Below are 18,963 nucleotides of genomic sequence, written 5' to 3' on the forward strand. Positions count from 1 at the left end.
CGTCACAAAAATTTTTGCTGACTCGGCGAGCCATACGTCGGGGACTACTACTGCCGTGGTCCAAGATGGCAAATTTTTTCAATCCACTTTTTTTTTCATACTCTAGCTCCGAAAATTACCGTAAATCAACCATAATTTTATTAACTGAAAGTTATATATTTTTTAATTGTAAATTTCATATTTCTTCTTAAAAATTGATTATTCACGTACTCAAATTTTCGACACTGTTATTCGAGCTCGCTCGTAGCTAAGCGTTTAGCGTACGCGCCTTTGGCGTGGGAGACCCGGCTTCGATTCCCCGCGGGAGCTAATGTGGTACGGATTCCACGTTAATCTATAGGTCCACGCTTCATGAAGCTTCGCTGGCTGCGAGAGAACACTAAAATCAAATAAATTAATCGACACTGGTATTAATTGATATTGACCGAGCATTAAAAAGATTCAACACAGTACTTCACCTTAGTAGCAAGTTTTCCGAGAATCTAAAAAGAAAGAAAAACAAAAGCAGCTATTCGGGCAGTTAGACGGTCATAGAGATATTGAATCTATGGAGTATGAATCTCTATCTTACATTCGCATGTAAGTCTTGGTGTGGTTGAAAGATGGTTGTTACCGAAGCCAGGATTACGATTATCATGTTCTACACGTACTCAGTAAGGCTTGAATCTGGAGATAGAGCTGGCCTGGGTACAAGGTGTACACCGAATAGAATACGCTGTGTTGCCCTGAAAGTATGGGTTAGGGATGGCCAGAACCGGTTCCATCAGGAATCGGTATTCGGGTCTGAACGGATCGGTTCTAGAAGATCAGGTTTCGGAACCGGTTTTTCGGATCAAGGTCTGGAACCGGTTCTTCGGATCCAGGTCTGGAACCGGTTCTGAAAACCAGATCTCTAAGAACCGGTTCCTCGCGGAACCGGTTCCGCTCGAACCGAAACTTTGTGACCATCCCTACGCTAAACCCGAGCTGCTGGCAGGCTGTGAACAGTGTGCTAGACGAAATGGTGGAAGCGACAGGCAGGCGCCCAGGTGGCGGTCGCTTGTCTCATTTGGCTAAATAAACTCGGTAACTGGCCAACTCATTTGGCTAAACACCCACTGGTGGACCAATTGTTTTTTCTGGGGGTACAAGCGGGTCTGGGCGGGGAGGGCACAAGCGCATGGTCCTTTTTGCAGTGTTTTGAAGGTGAACTTTGTGCCTCCTTTTCGGGTCTTTGGGGGCTTTCAAATCCAGGTCTGGAACTGGTTCCTAAGATCCGGTTCTGGAACCGGGTTTTCAGATCCGGTTCTGGAACCGGGTTTTCGGATCCAAGTCTGGAACCGGTTCCTAAGATCCGGTTCTGGAACCGGGTCTTGGGATCCAGGCCCGGAACCGGTTCCAGAACCGGTTCTGAAAACCGGATCTCCGAGAACCGGTTCCGCCGGAACCGGAACTTTGTTGCCATCCCTAGTATGGGTAGTATTCCCCATCAGACGAGAGATAAGATCTTCTCATTTCGTCTTGTAATTAATAATAATAATAATAATAATAATAATAATAATAATAATAATAATAATAATAATAATAATAATAATAATAATAATAATAATAATATTTTGATTCTCGATTAATTTATTCTTGTCTTCTCTCGTCTCATTTCGTAAATTTAAGTTCGAAATATATACCCTGTTTTTTTTCCTTAATTTTATTTGAAAATTATGAATATCCTTCCGCGTCACGAGAGGTCTACGAAGAGTTTGACATAACAACATTTACACCGTATTTATTATTCAAGTAATTTGTACATCTTTAAATGTCGATACAGGCCCGTAGCCAGCCCAAAAATGTATGAGGGGTCCGGCTGAAGTTAGGAGGGGAGGCGATCCAACCATATTATAGTTCATCACCATATTATAGCTCATTTGCAAGTCTACCGTGAAAATTTTAAGGTGGGCCAGCAAAAATTTAGAGGGGGCGGCCCCCTAGACCCCCCGTGGATCCGGGCCTGCGTCGATAAATGCTCTTCATTCTACGCGTATTCGTACATTCATTTTATCAATTTATAGTTTTTATATTACAGTGAAACCTCTACTAACGGACACCTCTGTAAAGCGGACACCTCCCGTAACGGACATATTTTGTAATCCCCAAACACTGTAATAGGAAAAAACATATTGGCAAACCTCTCTAAAGCGGACTCTCTCTAGTACGGACACGGACAGTCTTTTCTGTCTTTTATAGTTATTATTTACTTCCGTATTACGGACACTTTCTCTAGAAACAAGTTGAAAAGTACAGTAAAAATACATTTTTAGTAATTCATACATGTGTCACCAAGGAAGCATTATGACAGCATTTTGCCTTCTCAACTGACTGCTTGCAAGCCAGACGAAACGCCTCTGTTTAACAACACTCTCATGTCTTTTGCTTGCATCCCACTCCCATCCAAGCTGTTTTAGACACAAAGGTGATTGATAATTGTCCGCCGTTTGGAATGACATGTTATTCTACTGTCCCGCTGGAATCTCTAATCAAGGAAAAGACAAGTTTGGTATTTTTTGCCCGTGGGCACGCATATTGTCCCAAGAAAGACATTACTGGACTGTACTTAACCACTAATTAAAGCGACATACTGAAAACGTAGTAAAGTAATAAGTGTAAAGTGCAGAGAACTATAACATCTTATTTTCATGCTATCCCTCGAACATAGAGTATTGGATGGCGGAGGATAATGCGGGTACAGTAACATTTTGGCAACATTCGTAAATTTATGATTCATGGAAAAATATTTGTTTCGAATTGCATATTACCTTGTTTAGTCATTTACATAAGAAAATATTGAAACCTCCCTAAGGCGGACACCTCTCTATAGCGGACAATTTCTTATTCCCCATGGCTGTCCGCTTTAGAGAGGTTTCACTGTATTAGGAATCCAGCAGCATCACTTCAAATATTGCCAGAGCGGGAGGGGAGAATAACATTGTGCACTGACATGAGAGTTTCACGCTTCTTCTTATTAGTAGCCTACATTACTATAAAAAGCATGTGCCTGACTATTCAGCATGTACTATTCAGGATCGACTATTGTCTCTGCTCTCCCAAAATGTCACTCCTATATAAATCATGTAACAGTAAAACGGAACTTAAAGTCTAAGTCTCTGGCTAATTGAGAATGCGTTTTCGAAGCGTTAACCCCTAGAACGAAGTGACCAAGGTGGCTATTTGGTAACTTTACTTCCGTCAGAGTTATAAATCATACTGTGAGCCAGTCAGGGTATCCAGGTCTTTTTTTTTTTTTTTTTTGACAAGCCCAGGCCTATAATAGCAGAGTTCCAGTACTCTGCACAAAGAATCTTCAAAGCAGCTGTTTCTTGCTAAAATTCCCTTGCCTGGAAACACGTCTTTCCTTTTTTTCCTTCCTTTTGACATCTTTTAAACAACAGGCGGTCTATTGTTCTGAAACGCGCCAAATACGCTCAAGCTGACGTTTTCTCAACGTTTTTATTGCTTTCGCGTCTGTGATTAGCCATCCACATTTAAATACACGGTCAGCGTATTTCAAGCGTACGCATGAGCAATAAAAAACGCTTTGCAAACACTACAAATAGCCGGAGACTTACAGTGGGCTGGGACCTTCATAACTAAGAGCAGCATGTATTTTGTGTTACGAATACGATTCTTACTGGACGATGCATGCAAGATGTTTTCAAGTGCATTTCCATCAGCATGCTGGAATTTCTGATGTGCTATCCATCCAACTGACTCGTGTAACCTATGCTAATAATAATTGTAGTTTTAAAACTTACATTGAGAAGCAGAAGAGTAACATAGAGGTCAGCAGAGTCAATGCGTTCGATATGAATCTCTTCACATGTCTTTTCTACAGACGCAAAAATAAAAGTCAAAAGTACACACATAAATTATTGTGTAATATTTTTTCTTTCTTTTTTCTTCGTGATCGTCTTTCGATTTATGCAGAAACCCATTTTCATGGTTATATTTGACATTTCCGCACCTCAATGACATCTTACAATAAATGAATAATATTAAGGACGCTCCAAACACGTTTAAGACTATGTATCCTTCTCAGTGTGTATAGAGGTTAAACATGAATGACAATTTGTGCATTATAAAGTGCCTTTGCATGTCTGTGAGTAAGAAGCAATCGCGAACGTTCTTCATGAGAATAAATAGTTGGTCACTGAATTAGTAACGATATATTGAAATCATACTCATGGATCATGGAAATGTTTTCATACTAGTGGCGTACACAGAATGTCATCAAGCGGGAGTTGGTGTTCATATCACTTCTGGACATGCGCGATTTATTAATTTGTATCGTGATGTGATAGATTAATATTCTCACACTATCTTGCAGGGAACGAGGAGCGTTATCGCCCGGTAACCTTCCTTTGCGTACGTCACTGTTCCACAATGTCATTACAAAGGAATGGACTTATCTATACAGGGTGTTTTAAAACAAGACGGACAACGTTTGGGAGGTGATTCCAGACACCAAGATAAGATTTTAAAAAGTATAGATTAATCTGGGTGCACAAATGCTTCCTTTCGGAGTTATAGGCTGCCGAAAACGAAGTTTAAATGTCCATAGTTCCAATACTATGGGATCAACCGAAGTCGGGTCAAGACTTCATTTAGGAACTAGTACTGTATGTGCCCTATCCAAATATCCATGTTTCGGAATCCTGCGGTACTTCGGCAACAATTTTTATAGAGATAGTTGTTGAGTACTTCAAATTATATGCCCGTAGCCAAACTCTCACTATAAAAATTCTTGCGTGAGTACCTTAGGATTCTGAAACATGGATTTTTGGATAGGACAGATATTAGATCCTAACTGAATTCTTGACCCGACTACGGTAGGTCCCATAGTATTGGAGATATGGACCTTTAAAGTTCATTTTTTCATGTTTTCGGCAGCCTACAACTCTGAAAGGAAGCATTTGTTCACCTCTGGTCTATACTTTTTTATCTTACCTTGGTGTCTGAAATCACCTCCCAAACGTTTCGGTGTTGCTTTGAAACACCCTGTATAAATAAAAATGAAAGTGACTCTGTCTTTGACTTAATAACTCTTGAATCACATGAGCCTGAACCGATCTCGATCAAACTTCCAGCATAGATGAAGTTCGGTCCTGAAATGTTTTTTTTTTTCTTTTTAATCATTTCACTTTGACGATGCAACTTAGGGGGAGAAGGAGGAAGGAGATATTTAAAAATGATCGGAAATGACCGATATTAGCATCGAATCCATAGTTTTCGGGGTCGCTGAGACGAACAGTGACACTTCTGATGCCGTTTAAATCCAAATTCAGTCCAGTAACGTGGAAGAGGGGCAGACGAAGATATATATATATATATATATATATATATATATATATATATATATATATATATATATATATATATACAGTGGCGGATCCAGGATATGATCAAGGGAGGGGCTAAACCATAATTTGCCGTTTTATCCAGTGTAAAGCAGAATTGAAGCCCATTTTATCCAGTGTAAACCTGAGCGTCAAGGGGAGCTATAGCCCCTTAGCCCCCCCCTTGGATCCGCCCTTCGAAAATGAGCGATATCAGAGAGGGCTTCAGTAATAGTCAAAAGTGACTGACTCACTGGATTACAATACTAATTTTTCTTACTTTAATCCAGTGAAGCGGGCAATTGACGCTAGTATTTTGATAAATAATCCATTGCTTAGATTCAATATACCGTTGGTTATTATTGTTGATTATATGTATAGCTGCATTTAAAGTTACAAAAAAAAGTCAATAGTTGTGTAATTTTGTTCCTGGAGTAAAGAAACAATAATTTTTCTTACTTTAATCCAGTGAAGCGGGTAATTGACGCTAGTATTTTGATAAATAATCCATTGCTTAGATTCAATATACCGTTGGTTATTATTGTTGATTATATGTATAGCTGCATTTAAAGTTACAAAAAAAGTCAATAGTTGTGTAATTTTGTTCCTGGAGTAAAGAAACAATAATTTTTCTTACTTTAATCCAGTGAAGCGGGCAATTGACGCTAGTATTTTGATAAATAATCCATTGCTTAGATTCAATATACCGTTGGTTATTATTGTTGATTATATGTATAGCTGCATTTAAAGTTACAAAAAAAGTCAATAGTTGTGTAATTTTGTTCCTGGAGTAAAGAAACAATAATTTTTCAGAATAATTTTAACTATTCGTGTGTTAATATTCTCTATATTACTTATGGTGGTACGTCAGTGGGAAGGGTTGAGAAATTCTGCTCTAGGTCATAAAACTATTTCATTTCGACACAGAAACACAGCGAATGCCTGAAATTCAGTTTTTTTCTTCATTCCTTTTCTTCTTGTTCTTGTTTATTATTTTTTTAGTACATATTTTGAAACTTTGTAACGAATCCTGAAAAAAAAAAAAAAAATACGCCAACGGTATACACATTAATGGAACACGGTCTAAATTATTTCTCCTTGACACCAGGGTTAAAACGAAAGGTGAATTGAAGGAGACGATGCGAAAAGAAATAATATAGTTTTCTACAGTATTTCGAAACAGAGTGTTCGTGGAACCAACGTCTCCGTCTGTGGAATAATACCGTCATGGCCTTGGGAGTCTCGCCTTCATTCGGTTCTTTGCCTTTTTGCCTACAAGGTTACAAGGACCTTGGGATTTGCGCTATATTTACAATCGAAAAGAAGATTTAAAAAAAAAGTACTGAAGCAGAATTCAGGAGCCAAAGAGCATAATGTTCGGTTGTTCCTTTACATTTTTATTTTATTTTTAAGTAATTACGATATCAAACTCAGCTTGTATGTAGGGACGCTCATGGGCGTCGATCCTAGGGAGGCGAGGGGGGACAGTTCTCCCAAAAGTTTGCTTGGGCCAACCAGAATCTGGATATATTACTATGAAGCATGTATATAACTGAACAACGCTGCCCAAAATTATACAGAAATCAAAGCTTCTGGAGTCACTTCACTTCATATGACAAAATCGATGGGCGGAGCCATACTTGAAGGATTTACATATTACTAGCGACACCTGAGGTCTAATGCCACTCAACTCGAAGACATCTTCCTCTTTGTTCATTACTACAATTCTGTTACAAATATTGAGTGTCATTGTTAAGAGAAATGAACAATAATAGACACAAACAGAACCGCAGCAATCGGCAGTGCAACACACTGGGGCCCTGGAACGAAGGAGCCCCGGCCCCATTGTTTGAAGCTCTTATTACTGAATACTTCAATTACACTGTTATTCGTTTTATATATGTGTTATTTACTCATTATAGATTTTGAAAACAGTATCAAATTTGTTTTGACCCCTTCCATATCATTAAAATGCCAGTAGTGTTCTAAAAGTACTTAAAAGTAGCTCGCTTAATACACAAAATCTTGCAGGTGGCTAGCTTAGACTGAGCTCTTCAATACAGAATACTGAAACGACGGTGAAATCTCTCGTCAATCATTTTATGATAATTATCAAAACCTTATATGTGCAATATGTCTTTGTCCAGAGGCGGATCCAGGGTGAACTTCTGGAGGGGGGGGGGGCGGTGAGTTGTAATACTGCTACTTAGTGGTACTTTTAAGAGTTCCAAACTCTGGGGTGGGTTTAATTTATGTATAAAATAAGAAAGTTTTCTCTCCTGGGAAGTGGGGGGGGGGCGATTGCCCCGATCGCCATCCTCCATCGATCCGCCCCTGTCTTTGCCGAAATCAGAAGATCAAAAACGCTGACTTGTTTTCTTTTAATGATGCTACCCATTCATGCCCCCCCCCCAAAAAAAAAAAGGTTAGCCATTGCAGAACCAACTAGGATACCATATATACACCTATAAAAAAAATCAAGGAGACTCATTGTTATGCCTACTAGCAAAGGGATCAAAGCTTCAACTATTACATCTTCAAATTTACAAAGCTGATTGAGCAACCCCATACATAAATATCCTCCTGCACCGGGGCCACGAAGGTATTTGTTACGGCTCTGATACATTCTACTACTTAACAGTTTGTATTTTTCATATGAAGTACATAAAGAAGTAAACAATCTGTTCCAGCGCAATTAGAAAAAAAAACTAATGATAAAACGAGTAACATGCTTTTTAACGCCATAAAAATTCGTTTCTCCCACTTTACTCGGAAACTACGCATAAGAATTGAAGAAAACATCAGAGTATAAATTTTGTATATACATAAATTTACGAAATGAGTCGAGAAAAGTTGTTTCGAGAATCGGGCCAGGACAAGAAAGAATTCTTCGAGACTCGAGACAAGATGAATCTTCTACAAAATTTACGAGACAAGAAAACTTTATTTATCGTCTCATGGATAACAATACGTTCGCATGCATTAATCTCAATGAGGAAATGAAATGTAATCTCCCGTCCCACGGTTATGTCGGTTAAGCTAAAGGAGACGGTGATGATGAGTAATGAATGAAATGGTGGAATGAAGAAAGTGGGAGGAAACGGGAGAACCCCGAGAAAACCCACGTATACGGTGTTTGTCACTTGGCGGGGGCTGGGATCGAACCCGGAACCCCTAGCACCAGAGGTGAACGCTCTACAACTGAGCCACCGCGGCCCCCAATCTCAATGAGGATTGTGCTCGCTTGGTCTAGAGTTGACTTAATGTATTGGGGCTCGCGATCAATTATTCAGCTCGAGCCCGATTGAGCCGGAGAGTAGTGCTCGCGAGTCTCAATTCTATTTTCCATTACGCTGACAACGCCATAGAAACCGTTATCACGACTCACTTATCTGCTTTCGATTTCGAGCCATTTTGAAAATCGGCATTTATTTTTAGCGTTTCTAAACAGCTGAAAACGGAAAGCCACTAGGTGATTTGTGATAACGGTACCTCACGCAAAATAATATTGTCTAGGGCGCTCTTGTTTCATATTTCAATTATCTTTTATCCATTTGAAGATATCACATAATTACTGTAAAATTAGCGGTATTTTAATTTCGCCGGGATGAAGAATCAGACTCCACCAGTAGATAAACCACATCGAAAATGTTACTTATGATGCTTTTTAAATTCTTAGGATTCGTAATTAGAAGTGGTAAGGACTTCAGTAATATTAAAACAATTGCGTGTACGCTCTAAGTTGGAGTATGCTGTTGTAAATTTGGAACCCCTCTCAACAAAAATACCTGTATTATCAACAAATTGAAAAAGTTCAATCTAAATTTCTTAGGTATTTGATGTACAAAATAACTGGAATTTATCAGTACACTGATAGACAATTTTAATATTTTCTCATTAGAATAAAAGTGTAATATTGCCGATCTGGTATTCCTCCAAAAAATACTTCAAAATGAATTCGATTGCTCAAATTTTATATCACCATTAAACTTCCATGTTACTTCAGTTAAATTAGAACTAGAACTAATAATACAGATCTCTTCTATTCCAGAAAGTCCAAGACCAACATAATGCTGATGTCACCAATCTGGAGGATATGTCTGTCTACAACAACTTATGCCAAAATCATGATAATTGGTATATGCACAATGTCCTGTAAGGTACTAAAAAACTGTTGTAAAAATATATTGTAATATTTCAATACTCTAATTGGACATCTTCCTGTTGTGTGATAAATAAATAAATACATAAATAAAGCCAGAAATCACGCCTAAACCCGTTGCAGAACAAGAAGACAAAAAACCGATACATATAGAAACTTCATTGATTCGTTGGTTTGGGGGTTTAGTGTCCCGTTCAGCACTGAGGCTATATAAGACGTGGACCTACAACCTAAAGGATTACATGAGCTCCCACCGAGAATCGAACCCCGATCTCCCGAGATGAAAACGCGAACACTAGCCACACCATAGTCACGAGGGAGTTTGGTGCTACATTCCTAACTACTTATTTTTCAAACATGTACATCTTTTAAACAAATAGCTGAAGCTTTTAGGGGATGGTCCCCAATCCCCCACCTAGTTACCACAATGAAATACACAAACCAAAAGCACTCGTATTATCCATTCGGGTACGCGTGATGACAATTTCATAGAAATGTTTTCTGTATTTGTAACTTACAGTTCTAAACAGTCAAAAAGTAAAATAAGTTACAAAAATTATTAATCTAAAGTTAAGTGACAGTTTGATAGAACATACATATGCTAATTGAATGTGTACTAACCTATCTATAATATTCATAAGGTTCTTTGAACACTTTTTCTTGTTTCTTGTATCACGAAACTTACTATGATGAAGCCAACACCAAGTCGATTCAGAACAAGAAGCACAAAAAAAAAAAAAAAAAGATTTGTTTGCTACTGGAATCTTTGTCTGCACTAACTACCATACTAATGGAAATAATAGCTGGTATTTTCTTGGAAACGTGAAGCAAAGAACACTGGACAAAAATGAGAGATTTTCGTCTCAATGCAAAATAACAGGACTTTCAAGAAAATAACAAAAGACAGCTATTTATAGCGGTGGAAGATGGAGAGGACAGGTTGTTGAGGATTATAAATTGTCCAAAGAAAGGGAGGGACGTTTGTCATCGCTTTTACCGTCAAATTCCAGGTGGTAAAAATTGTGAAACTGCTCGAAAATATTATGGTTCTTTCTTGTATAAATCATCCAAAATTGACTGTGATATGGAAAAGCAAGCACTAGTTATTATTATTATTATTATTATTATTATTATTATTATTATTATTATTATTATTATTATTATTATTATTATTATTATTATTATTATATTTTAATGTAAGACAACGATAGTTCTGTAAATAAAAGCAAATGAAGTTCAGGAATTGTAATTTACAGATTGAAGAAGAGGTTTGCTTGATGATTATATATACAGGGTGTTTCAAAACAACACCGACAACATTTGGGAGGTGATTCCTGACACCAAGATAAGACAAAAAGATAGACCAAGTTGGGTGCAGATATCCATTTTGGAGTTATAGGCTGCCGAAAACATGAAAATAAACTTTAAAGGTACAGTGTGTACTTTAAAGAAACTAGTATGTGCGTTATCCAAAAATACATGTTTCAGAATCCTGCTGTACTCACGCAACAATTTTTACAGAGGGAGTTTGTCTACGAAAAATTGTTGTGGAAGTTGAAAGTTTAAGACACATAGAATTGGAGCTATGGACCTTTAAAGTTCATTTTTTTTATATATTTTCGGCAGTATATAACTTCGAAATAATGTATTTCTGCACCCACGTTGGTTTGTAGGTATGTTTGTTTTTTGGTCTTATCTTGGTATCAGGAATCACCTCGCAAACGTTGTCGGTATTGTTTTGAAATAACCTGTGTATGAATATTCACTTGGTGTGTGTTTTGTTAACTTCCTACTTTAAAACAACAGGAAACTAGTAGCATAGGTTAAGAAAGTATCTTAATATGTCACCACCATAGAGCACCAAATCACATTGGTTAAATTATACTTCATTTTGATCAGATTTTATTTGTTTATCATCTGCATGCTTAAGCACTATACGTAATATAAACGCTTGATACTCAATTGATGTGATATGCAGTGGATAATTTTACACCGACTCCTAGCCTAACATTCCGTACAAAACTGTATGAGACATGATTACACACACTGATGTGGGAACTAAATCATATGACGAAAAACAAAATTTCTTATCAGTTAACCACAATGCAAGTCTAGTTACTATTAGTTTTCCTCGTTTTCGTTTACGTTGAAAAGTAAGTTTTAAAGAAATATTTTTAAAACGACTGCTGTTGCTAGAAGAAAGATTTTCTTAAAACTAAACCTAACATTTCGAAGAGTTAATTGCTAATGAATGACAATCATTTTAAAAATAGTTAATTTTTGAAGTGGTTCACTTCTGAAACTGCTAGTGGCACATTAGAATGACGCTGAGCTGCTGAAAAATGAACCACTTTAATGAATCTTTGAAAGAAAATTCCCTCAGACACTAAATATCCCTCGTTGATTGAGCGTAAGAGAAACGGGAACATTCATTACGTCTACAGATAAGATACGATGGAGATAATGAGACAAGTTGCTAATTAACATTAGGTCAGTAGGCTAAACGGGAATAAGCCAAATGGGCATGAACCGAAGCAAGTGTTGGTAGAGAAAGGAAGGCTCGCTAAGCGCAGGTATACTGTACTGTACATACGCCAACTGCACAGGATTCACGATCCGGCACATGTAAAATACAAAATGAAAATGAAATCTTGAATGAGTTTTACGTCCCACGTTATCCCGTGTGGGTTAATCGAGACGTTGATGAGAAATGAATGAAGTGGTTGAATCAAGAAAGTGGAAGGAAACGACAGAATCCCGCGAAAACCTACGCACACGATGTTTGTCCACCACAAAGCCCACTTGGTGCGAGGTGGAGTCGGATCAAGGACCTCACACACCAGAAGTGAACGCACTACCACTGAGCCATCGCGACCCCAAAATATATAATGAGTTTCAATCTTAATAACTTCAGTGTTAAAGTAATGAAAAAATAATCGATCCAAACAGAAGGGGACAAAATATGAGACAAAAAGAGTTGCTTTATTTTGAACACATAGGTATATACTCGTAACTTATGTGTCATCTGGAGTAAAATTTGGAACAGTCGAAAAAATGAAATTTCAAGTCTCACGTACTACGCTTATGTCCTTTAGGCTAAAGAAGACGGATGAATAATGTAAGTGAATTATTATGAAATAATTAGTGAAATGAAAATCTGGGAAGAGGGGAACAAAAGGACCTAGAGATAATCTGCGGACACCATGTTGTTCACCACATATACATTAAAGCTAAGTTTCGAATTCCTTTTTTTTTTGCAATAGGTGGCTAGATCGATTATATCGCCCGAGTTTGTTAATGGAGACATTCCGTTTTAACGAGTAATGATGACTTTAACGGTGTCTATCTACATCCCATTCATTGATGATTCCCGGCGGGAGCTCATGTGGTTCGGATTCCACGTTAATCAGTAGGTCCACGTCTCATATAGCCTTGCTGCTGAACGGGACGTAAAACTCAAAATCAATCAATCAAACCCATTCATTGATATGTACGTTTCGCATAACGCTAATATGCAACCCTCAATACATTTCAAGAGTTAGGGGTTGCATAAACGCCTAGGCGAAAATATTTACATATTCATCAATCATAAACACAAGTCTATTCATTCATAAATGTACACTCATGTCCAAAATGATTGTCGCATGTCTATAACTGTCTTCTTGTAAGAATATAATTTTATAATGATTTTGCAGGGTACTTTTAATACTGATACTATGTGTATAATCGAGAAATGTATAGTTGTGGTAAATTTCATAGGAAAATAATTATAAATACGAAAATTAGAATGAGTGAAACAAAATGTTACTAAATGGACAAGAAAGTTTTATTTTCGTTTTATTGTTCTTATTTACTGCTCTTTTGACATGAAATTTGCCATATACATATTTTTGACGATTACACACATACTAACATTATAAGAAATACCGAGTGAACTTGTTATCAAATTATATTTCTACAACAACACATTTATAGACATGCGACAATTATTTTGGACATGAGTGTACGTTTCGCTTATCGTTTTTACTGCCTTAAGGAAAGTTTAAAGTTTATTGCTTCTTAGTCGCGAGGTTCCAAAGTTTAAAAGTCGTACCGCCCCATTCCGATCAAAGTTTAACAAAAGTTTCACCAGGAAAATCTTGAGATGTCACCTTTAAATATACGCGCAGCTTGAGTTGTTGTCCTCATTGGTCTAGTGGCTAGCGCGTGTCCTTTTGGTGTAGTACGAAGTTCACAGGTTCGAATTCCGTTGAGAGAGCATTGAACGCCAATGAAGTATGATCGCACTTTAAAACTGTAAATCTCGTCCTATCTGGTCTCCCTGCTAACAAAGGACTTCAATACAAATCAATCAAACCTGACCGTCTTTTGTCTGCTTCCCTTTCAGATTATTATAATACTGTAATGTTAGCATGTCTGTCCGTCTATTACTCTTTACGGTAACACTTGAACAGAAGCGAATTTTTGAACTTTTTGCTTTTTTTGCAGTAGATAGCTAGAGCAGTTATCTTAAGCACGCTCGTTAACGGAGTGAATCCGTAAACATCTTAATGGGTAACGTTGGCTCACGACCGTTACTCCACAGGGTAATTCTTGAGCGAAAGCGAATTTTAAAATTGTTTGTTTTTTGCAAAGGTAGTTGAAGTTATACATATCGCCGCTAGATGGCAGCAAACATTCTCCAGCAGATGACACCTATCCAACGAAATTGAAATTTCTAATGCATGAGCTTTTGTTACTATTTACCAGAGTTTATTGTTGTTGTTCTCTTGCCATTGGTAATCAATGATTTCAGTAAATAAACTTTAAAAAAAAAAAACTTCTTTCATCAAAAAACTGAACCGACTTAGTTCAACATAGCATCCGTTGAGATGCTTCATGGTCTATACTCCATAAATTATCATTAAATCCTAAATAAATTTATACGGGACCACTGGGAAGGTCCACTCTTTTAAACAAATAAACAAAATCAAAATCGGTGCACATATATCGAAGTTACGGGTGAACATTCCAGCAACACAATGTGTATATACGTATAAACGAGTTGAATTGAACAACTCCTCTTTCTATTGAAGTCGGTTAAAAGTTAACTTCGTAGGTTGTACGCGAAAACTGTATAAATCAGTGTATATTACGTGAACTATGAGAGATCCCTCATGGCTACGTGCTTAGCGCACGCGCCTTTGGCATGGGAGACCTGGTTTCGATTCCTGGCGGGAGTTCATTTGCTTCGGATCCCACGTTAAACTGTAGGTCGAGGTCTCATATAGCCTCGCTGCTGAACGGGACGGTGAACTGAAAATCGAATCAAATAAATCTTGATGAAATCTGTCACGAACTTTGTCACCCGTGACCCGGCCGACCCAGAGGCAGTCAGTCATAAATCATCAAATTCAGTGAGTGACCTGGTAAAACCCATGACCCGTTGAGTTAGACAAACCATAACACGGAGTGACCCTGAAAGACCCGTGACCGGAGTGATCTGGTAGGGTCCGAAGACGAAACGTCGTCATACACATGACGAATATGTGTGAGGCTACTAATAAAATTTTAAAATAAACATTATTCTCTCCTCTCCCATTGCGTTTCCAGTAAATATCATTTTCTTTCTTTCGTTGTTTGTGTTTGTGTTTATCAAGCATTGCACTGAAAGATAACTACAAGCTTATCAGAATACGAACGTATCAGGATTACAGAAAAGATAAGCTATATGTTTTTCTTATGAGGGCTCGTCAAGGTTTAACCGATCTGTAAAACTTGTCGTTTGAAATATTGAGCCCAAACAGTGCTTTTTTTATCCTATTTTTTGTATAGGCTATATTCAAAATGCATTTATGGGAAGACGAATGAATATGAAGTTATATTCGAAATATTCAAGACATGGTATCTTGATTAATAAAAGTTATACCGAGAATGAAGCCTGAGTCTGGGTACCAGGATCTGTTCGGGTCTCTATTGGTCACTGTATCTGTTTGAGTTACCTGGTCTATCTGAGTCACTGTGCCTATCTGGGTATCCGGTCACTGCGTCTGTCTGAGTCACTGTGTCCGTCCGGGTCACCGAGTTTGCCTAGATATCCGGATCTGTTCGGGTTACCGAGTCTGTCAGGGATACCGAGTTTGTCTGGATATCTGGGTCTGTTTGGGTCAGCGGGTCTCTCTGAGTCACTATGTCTTTCTGGGTCACTGTGCCTATCTAGGTATCCGGCCACTGCGTCTGTCTAGGTCACTGTGTCTGTCCGGATTACTGTGTTTGTCTGGATATCCGTGTTACTGCGTCTGTCTGGGTCATTGTGTGGTGTCCGAGTCATCAGGTTTGTCCGGGTTACCGGATCTGCTGGATCACCGGGTCTGAGAAACAAAACCTAGATCCGGATGACCCGGACAAATTCGTGACCCGGTGAACCATGCCCTATTCTATCACAGATATAAATAAGCATAACGAGTTCACATATTCCTCAGCTCAAAAGAACATACACCCCCGCAAAACAGTACCAGTCAGCAGTATGGTGGTAGTGGCGACTATGCGTGTCTTTGGTATACGAGCTTCCAGGTTCGAGTTCCAGTGGGAGATATCAAGCAAAATATAGTGGTTCGGATTCCATTTTAAACTAGATCTCACCATATGTATAGCCTTGCTGCTGACTCAGAACATAAATACAAATCAATTAATTGTCCTCTGCTAGTCTAGTGGATAGCGTGTGTGCCTTTAGTGCACATGGTCCCAAATTCGATTTCCAGTAGTAGAGCATGAAGCGGAGTCCAGTGATTCAAATTTCAATTTAAACTAGATCTAGTCACATACAACCCTGCTGCTGAAAGAACATAAATAACATATTAATCAATTAATCGCCCTTCCCCGCTAGTCCAGCGGCTAGCGTGTGCACCTTTAGTGCACGTGGAGTCTCGGGTTCGATTCCCGGTGGGAGATCCATAACATTTGAACGCATTAGAAAGTTCGGTTTCCACCTTAAACTGAAGGTTCACAGGTCCACATCTCACATAGCCGCACTGCTGAAAAGACGCGATAGATTGCAATAAATAAACAAACAAAATCTATCAATCAATATGTACAAAAAAAGGTAAAAAGAGAAAGAAAAAGAAAGATAGTAAGCAAGGCTATTATTCGAAATAACTTCATAACGAGGACTGTAACTATTTTTGAGTATAACTACACCACGTAACAAATCAGATAAAAAATGAAAAAAGTAGGAAAATAAAGAAAGATGAATGGATCAATACCATTAAGTACTTACCAATTGATGCTCTTCTTCTTTCTGGACTTATGGAACATGTTCATCTTCGTGGGCATGTTCAACGTTGGCACTACACCTTTCTTGAGCAGCCTCTTTAAACTAAGTCCCAACAATTCCCCTCTTAGGTCTCTCTCATAGTCCTCTTCCTTGAAATGGGTTGAGCACACGAAACTTGTGTTGGGGTTGAAAGAATTTCCTCTTCTGCACGCCTGGATCCACTTGCGTCTACTTTCTTCATCCTTAGGGAAACGGTGGAAAATAAGAGGTTTGCCCGAAGATAGACTTAGACCTTTCCTATGAAATCGCCTGCAAGTTGGTACAGCACAATTTCTCGGCATCACTTTTCTTCTTTTACCGTGGTTTTAATTGCTTCATGTATTGTTATTTCGCAGAATGTAAGAGGAATACCGCAAGGTATCTTCCTCTCACCTCTATGATATTTTTTCATTCTTTTTATAACTCAATTTTTGATATTGGAGAGACAGAAACAACTCATCACTGAAAATATTTTTTGATTCATTGATCAGATACAGTCTTCATTGTCAATTACAAAACTAATGCAGAATCAAAACTTATTTGTTGTTGCAGATTGTGGTTGTCCTGTTAACCCTATTTCTGGAAGATCCACTCAACCCCAACGTTTGTTCCATTGTTTAACACAGATATCTGGTTTAGGGTTTTCTTTCTCTGAACGTTAATAAATTTCTCCGTTAAAAAATGGAAACAAGTTCTGTCGTTTATGGGCTACGAGATAATTGAAACAAAAACACCACAGTCGATTACATAGAAAACAAAAATATTTGTCGAAAAATATTCCCCATGACCTATCGCCATCAAGTCTCAATGTACGCGTTTCCAGCCAGAACCTCGATTGCAGAGTCCCTCCTCATGCGTCATCACAGCGTTAACCAATCGCAACTCGAGAAATTTTCGCTGTTCGGTCACCAGGAAAAAGGGAAAAAGGATGGAACGGGAGTATGGATGGTGTCGAGTATTGATCCTCTGCTCTCGTACGCTGACTCGTGTCATAGTCTGTTCTTCCAGTCGTCTTCAATTCTCGTAGTAGTTCATTGTACTGCCGTTAGATGGACAATAACCTCTGCTTCTGCCATCTTCTGACAATCTTCAGAACTTCTTTCTCTATATGCTGACTACTGCTATGTTGCGTGGAGTTCTTCCATTTATCTTACCAGATTTTGACGTCTCTTTCTTGCTTTTAGCTATAGTAATTAGCCAATTAGCATTCCGCGGAACAAGACCTGTAAAATTGGTAAAGATTTATCCCTAAACTTGGTGGTGTTAAAAGCATTATATACTTAGAAAGCAACTGCAATTCATTATGACGTCTAAAGTTCCTCGTTAAAATTATTTTCGAAAATAGGCTATTACTGGAAAACTTTCTATTTTATGCAGTTATACTTTTAAACGATTGTGTAAAGTCAGATTTAATATTAGGTCTACTTGATTAATAGATGATAGAACAGTTGCTTTTAGCCCTATGAGATTTTATTGTTAATAGCAGCAAATTGTTTTAGTTTGCTAGTAATTAAATAATTCTAACAATAATAAACTAATGCTGCTGACCGAGGAGTTTTAATTTTGGGGGCCTTTCTTACCCCACCTTAACCTTCCTCGATTTCAACCCAAACTATAGAGGCAATTCTGAAATTAACAAAGAAACCGCACAATGAACTGTGAAATTAAAAATTTATAAAGGGAAGAAGGTGGACCAATTATTTTGATAAGCCTTTGTAACAGGGGTGTTATTTACGGGGGGTAGGAGGAGCAATTGCTCTCAAGAGTTTGAGGAATACATATACTTTAATTGATTATCTACTAACAAGGGCGCCCATCAGGGCGCCCATCAGGGGCGCTCCTTCCCCTTCCTTGGGAATATTGAAAACCCACTAGAACTTTTACATTAGTTACAGCAAAATTTGAAACTATATTTGAAACGTTGCTTATACTTGCCCCCCTTGGAAACCACAACATGGGCGCCCTTGTCTACTAATATACTAATACAAAACGTGAAAATCTTATGTCGGTGGTGCTCTTGCCCCCCACAAGCGAAATCTGAAATAACACTCCTGCTTTGCAACTTTTTAAATTATAGATATAAAACGCTGAAATTTCGTACCACGCAAAGTATCGACAAGGGGACATGGTTTGACATACAGTAC

The 18,963-nt window shown here is 38.2% G+C and overlaps 2 protein-coding genes across 2 annotated transcripts in view; both read right to left on the reverse strand.

Moving 5' to 3' along the window:
• Positions 1-18,022, reverse strand: part of LOC145694781 (THAP domain-containing protein 2-like) — a 62,904-nt gene extending 44,882 nt beyond the window's left edge. Inside the window, exon 1 of the mRNA XM_081771414.1 lies at positions 16,784-18,022. Coding sequence (XP_081627540.1) covers positions 16,784-17,121 — 338 coding nt within the window. The 5' untranslated portion in view covers positions 17,122-18,022. The remainder of the gene's footprint in view (positions 1-16,783) is intronic.
• Positions 1-18,963, reverse strand: part of LOC145694780 (uncharacterized) — a 370,729-nt gene that overhangs the window by 215,774 nt on the left and 135,992 nt on the right. The gene's annotated exons all lie outside the window — the stretch shown is intronic.

The sequence above is a fragment of the Thermobia domestica genome, chromosome 9, assembly GCF_964235325.1.
Source record: "Thermobia domestica chromosome 9, izTheDome1.hap1.1, whole genome shotgun sequence".
Lineage (NCBI taxonomy): Eukaryota > Metazoa > Arthropoda > Insecta > Zygentoma > Lepismatidae > Thermobia > Thermobia domestica.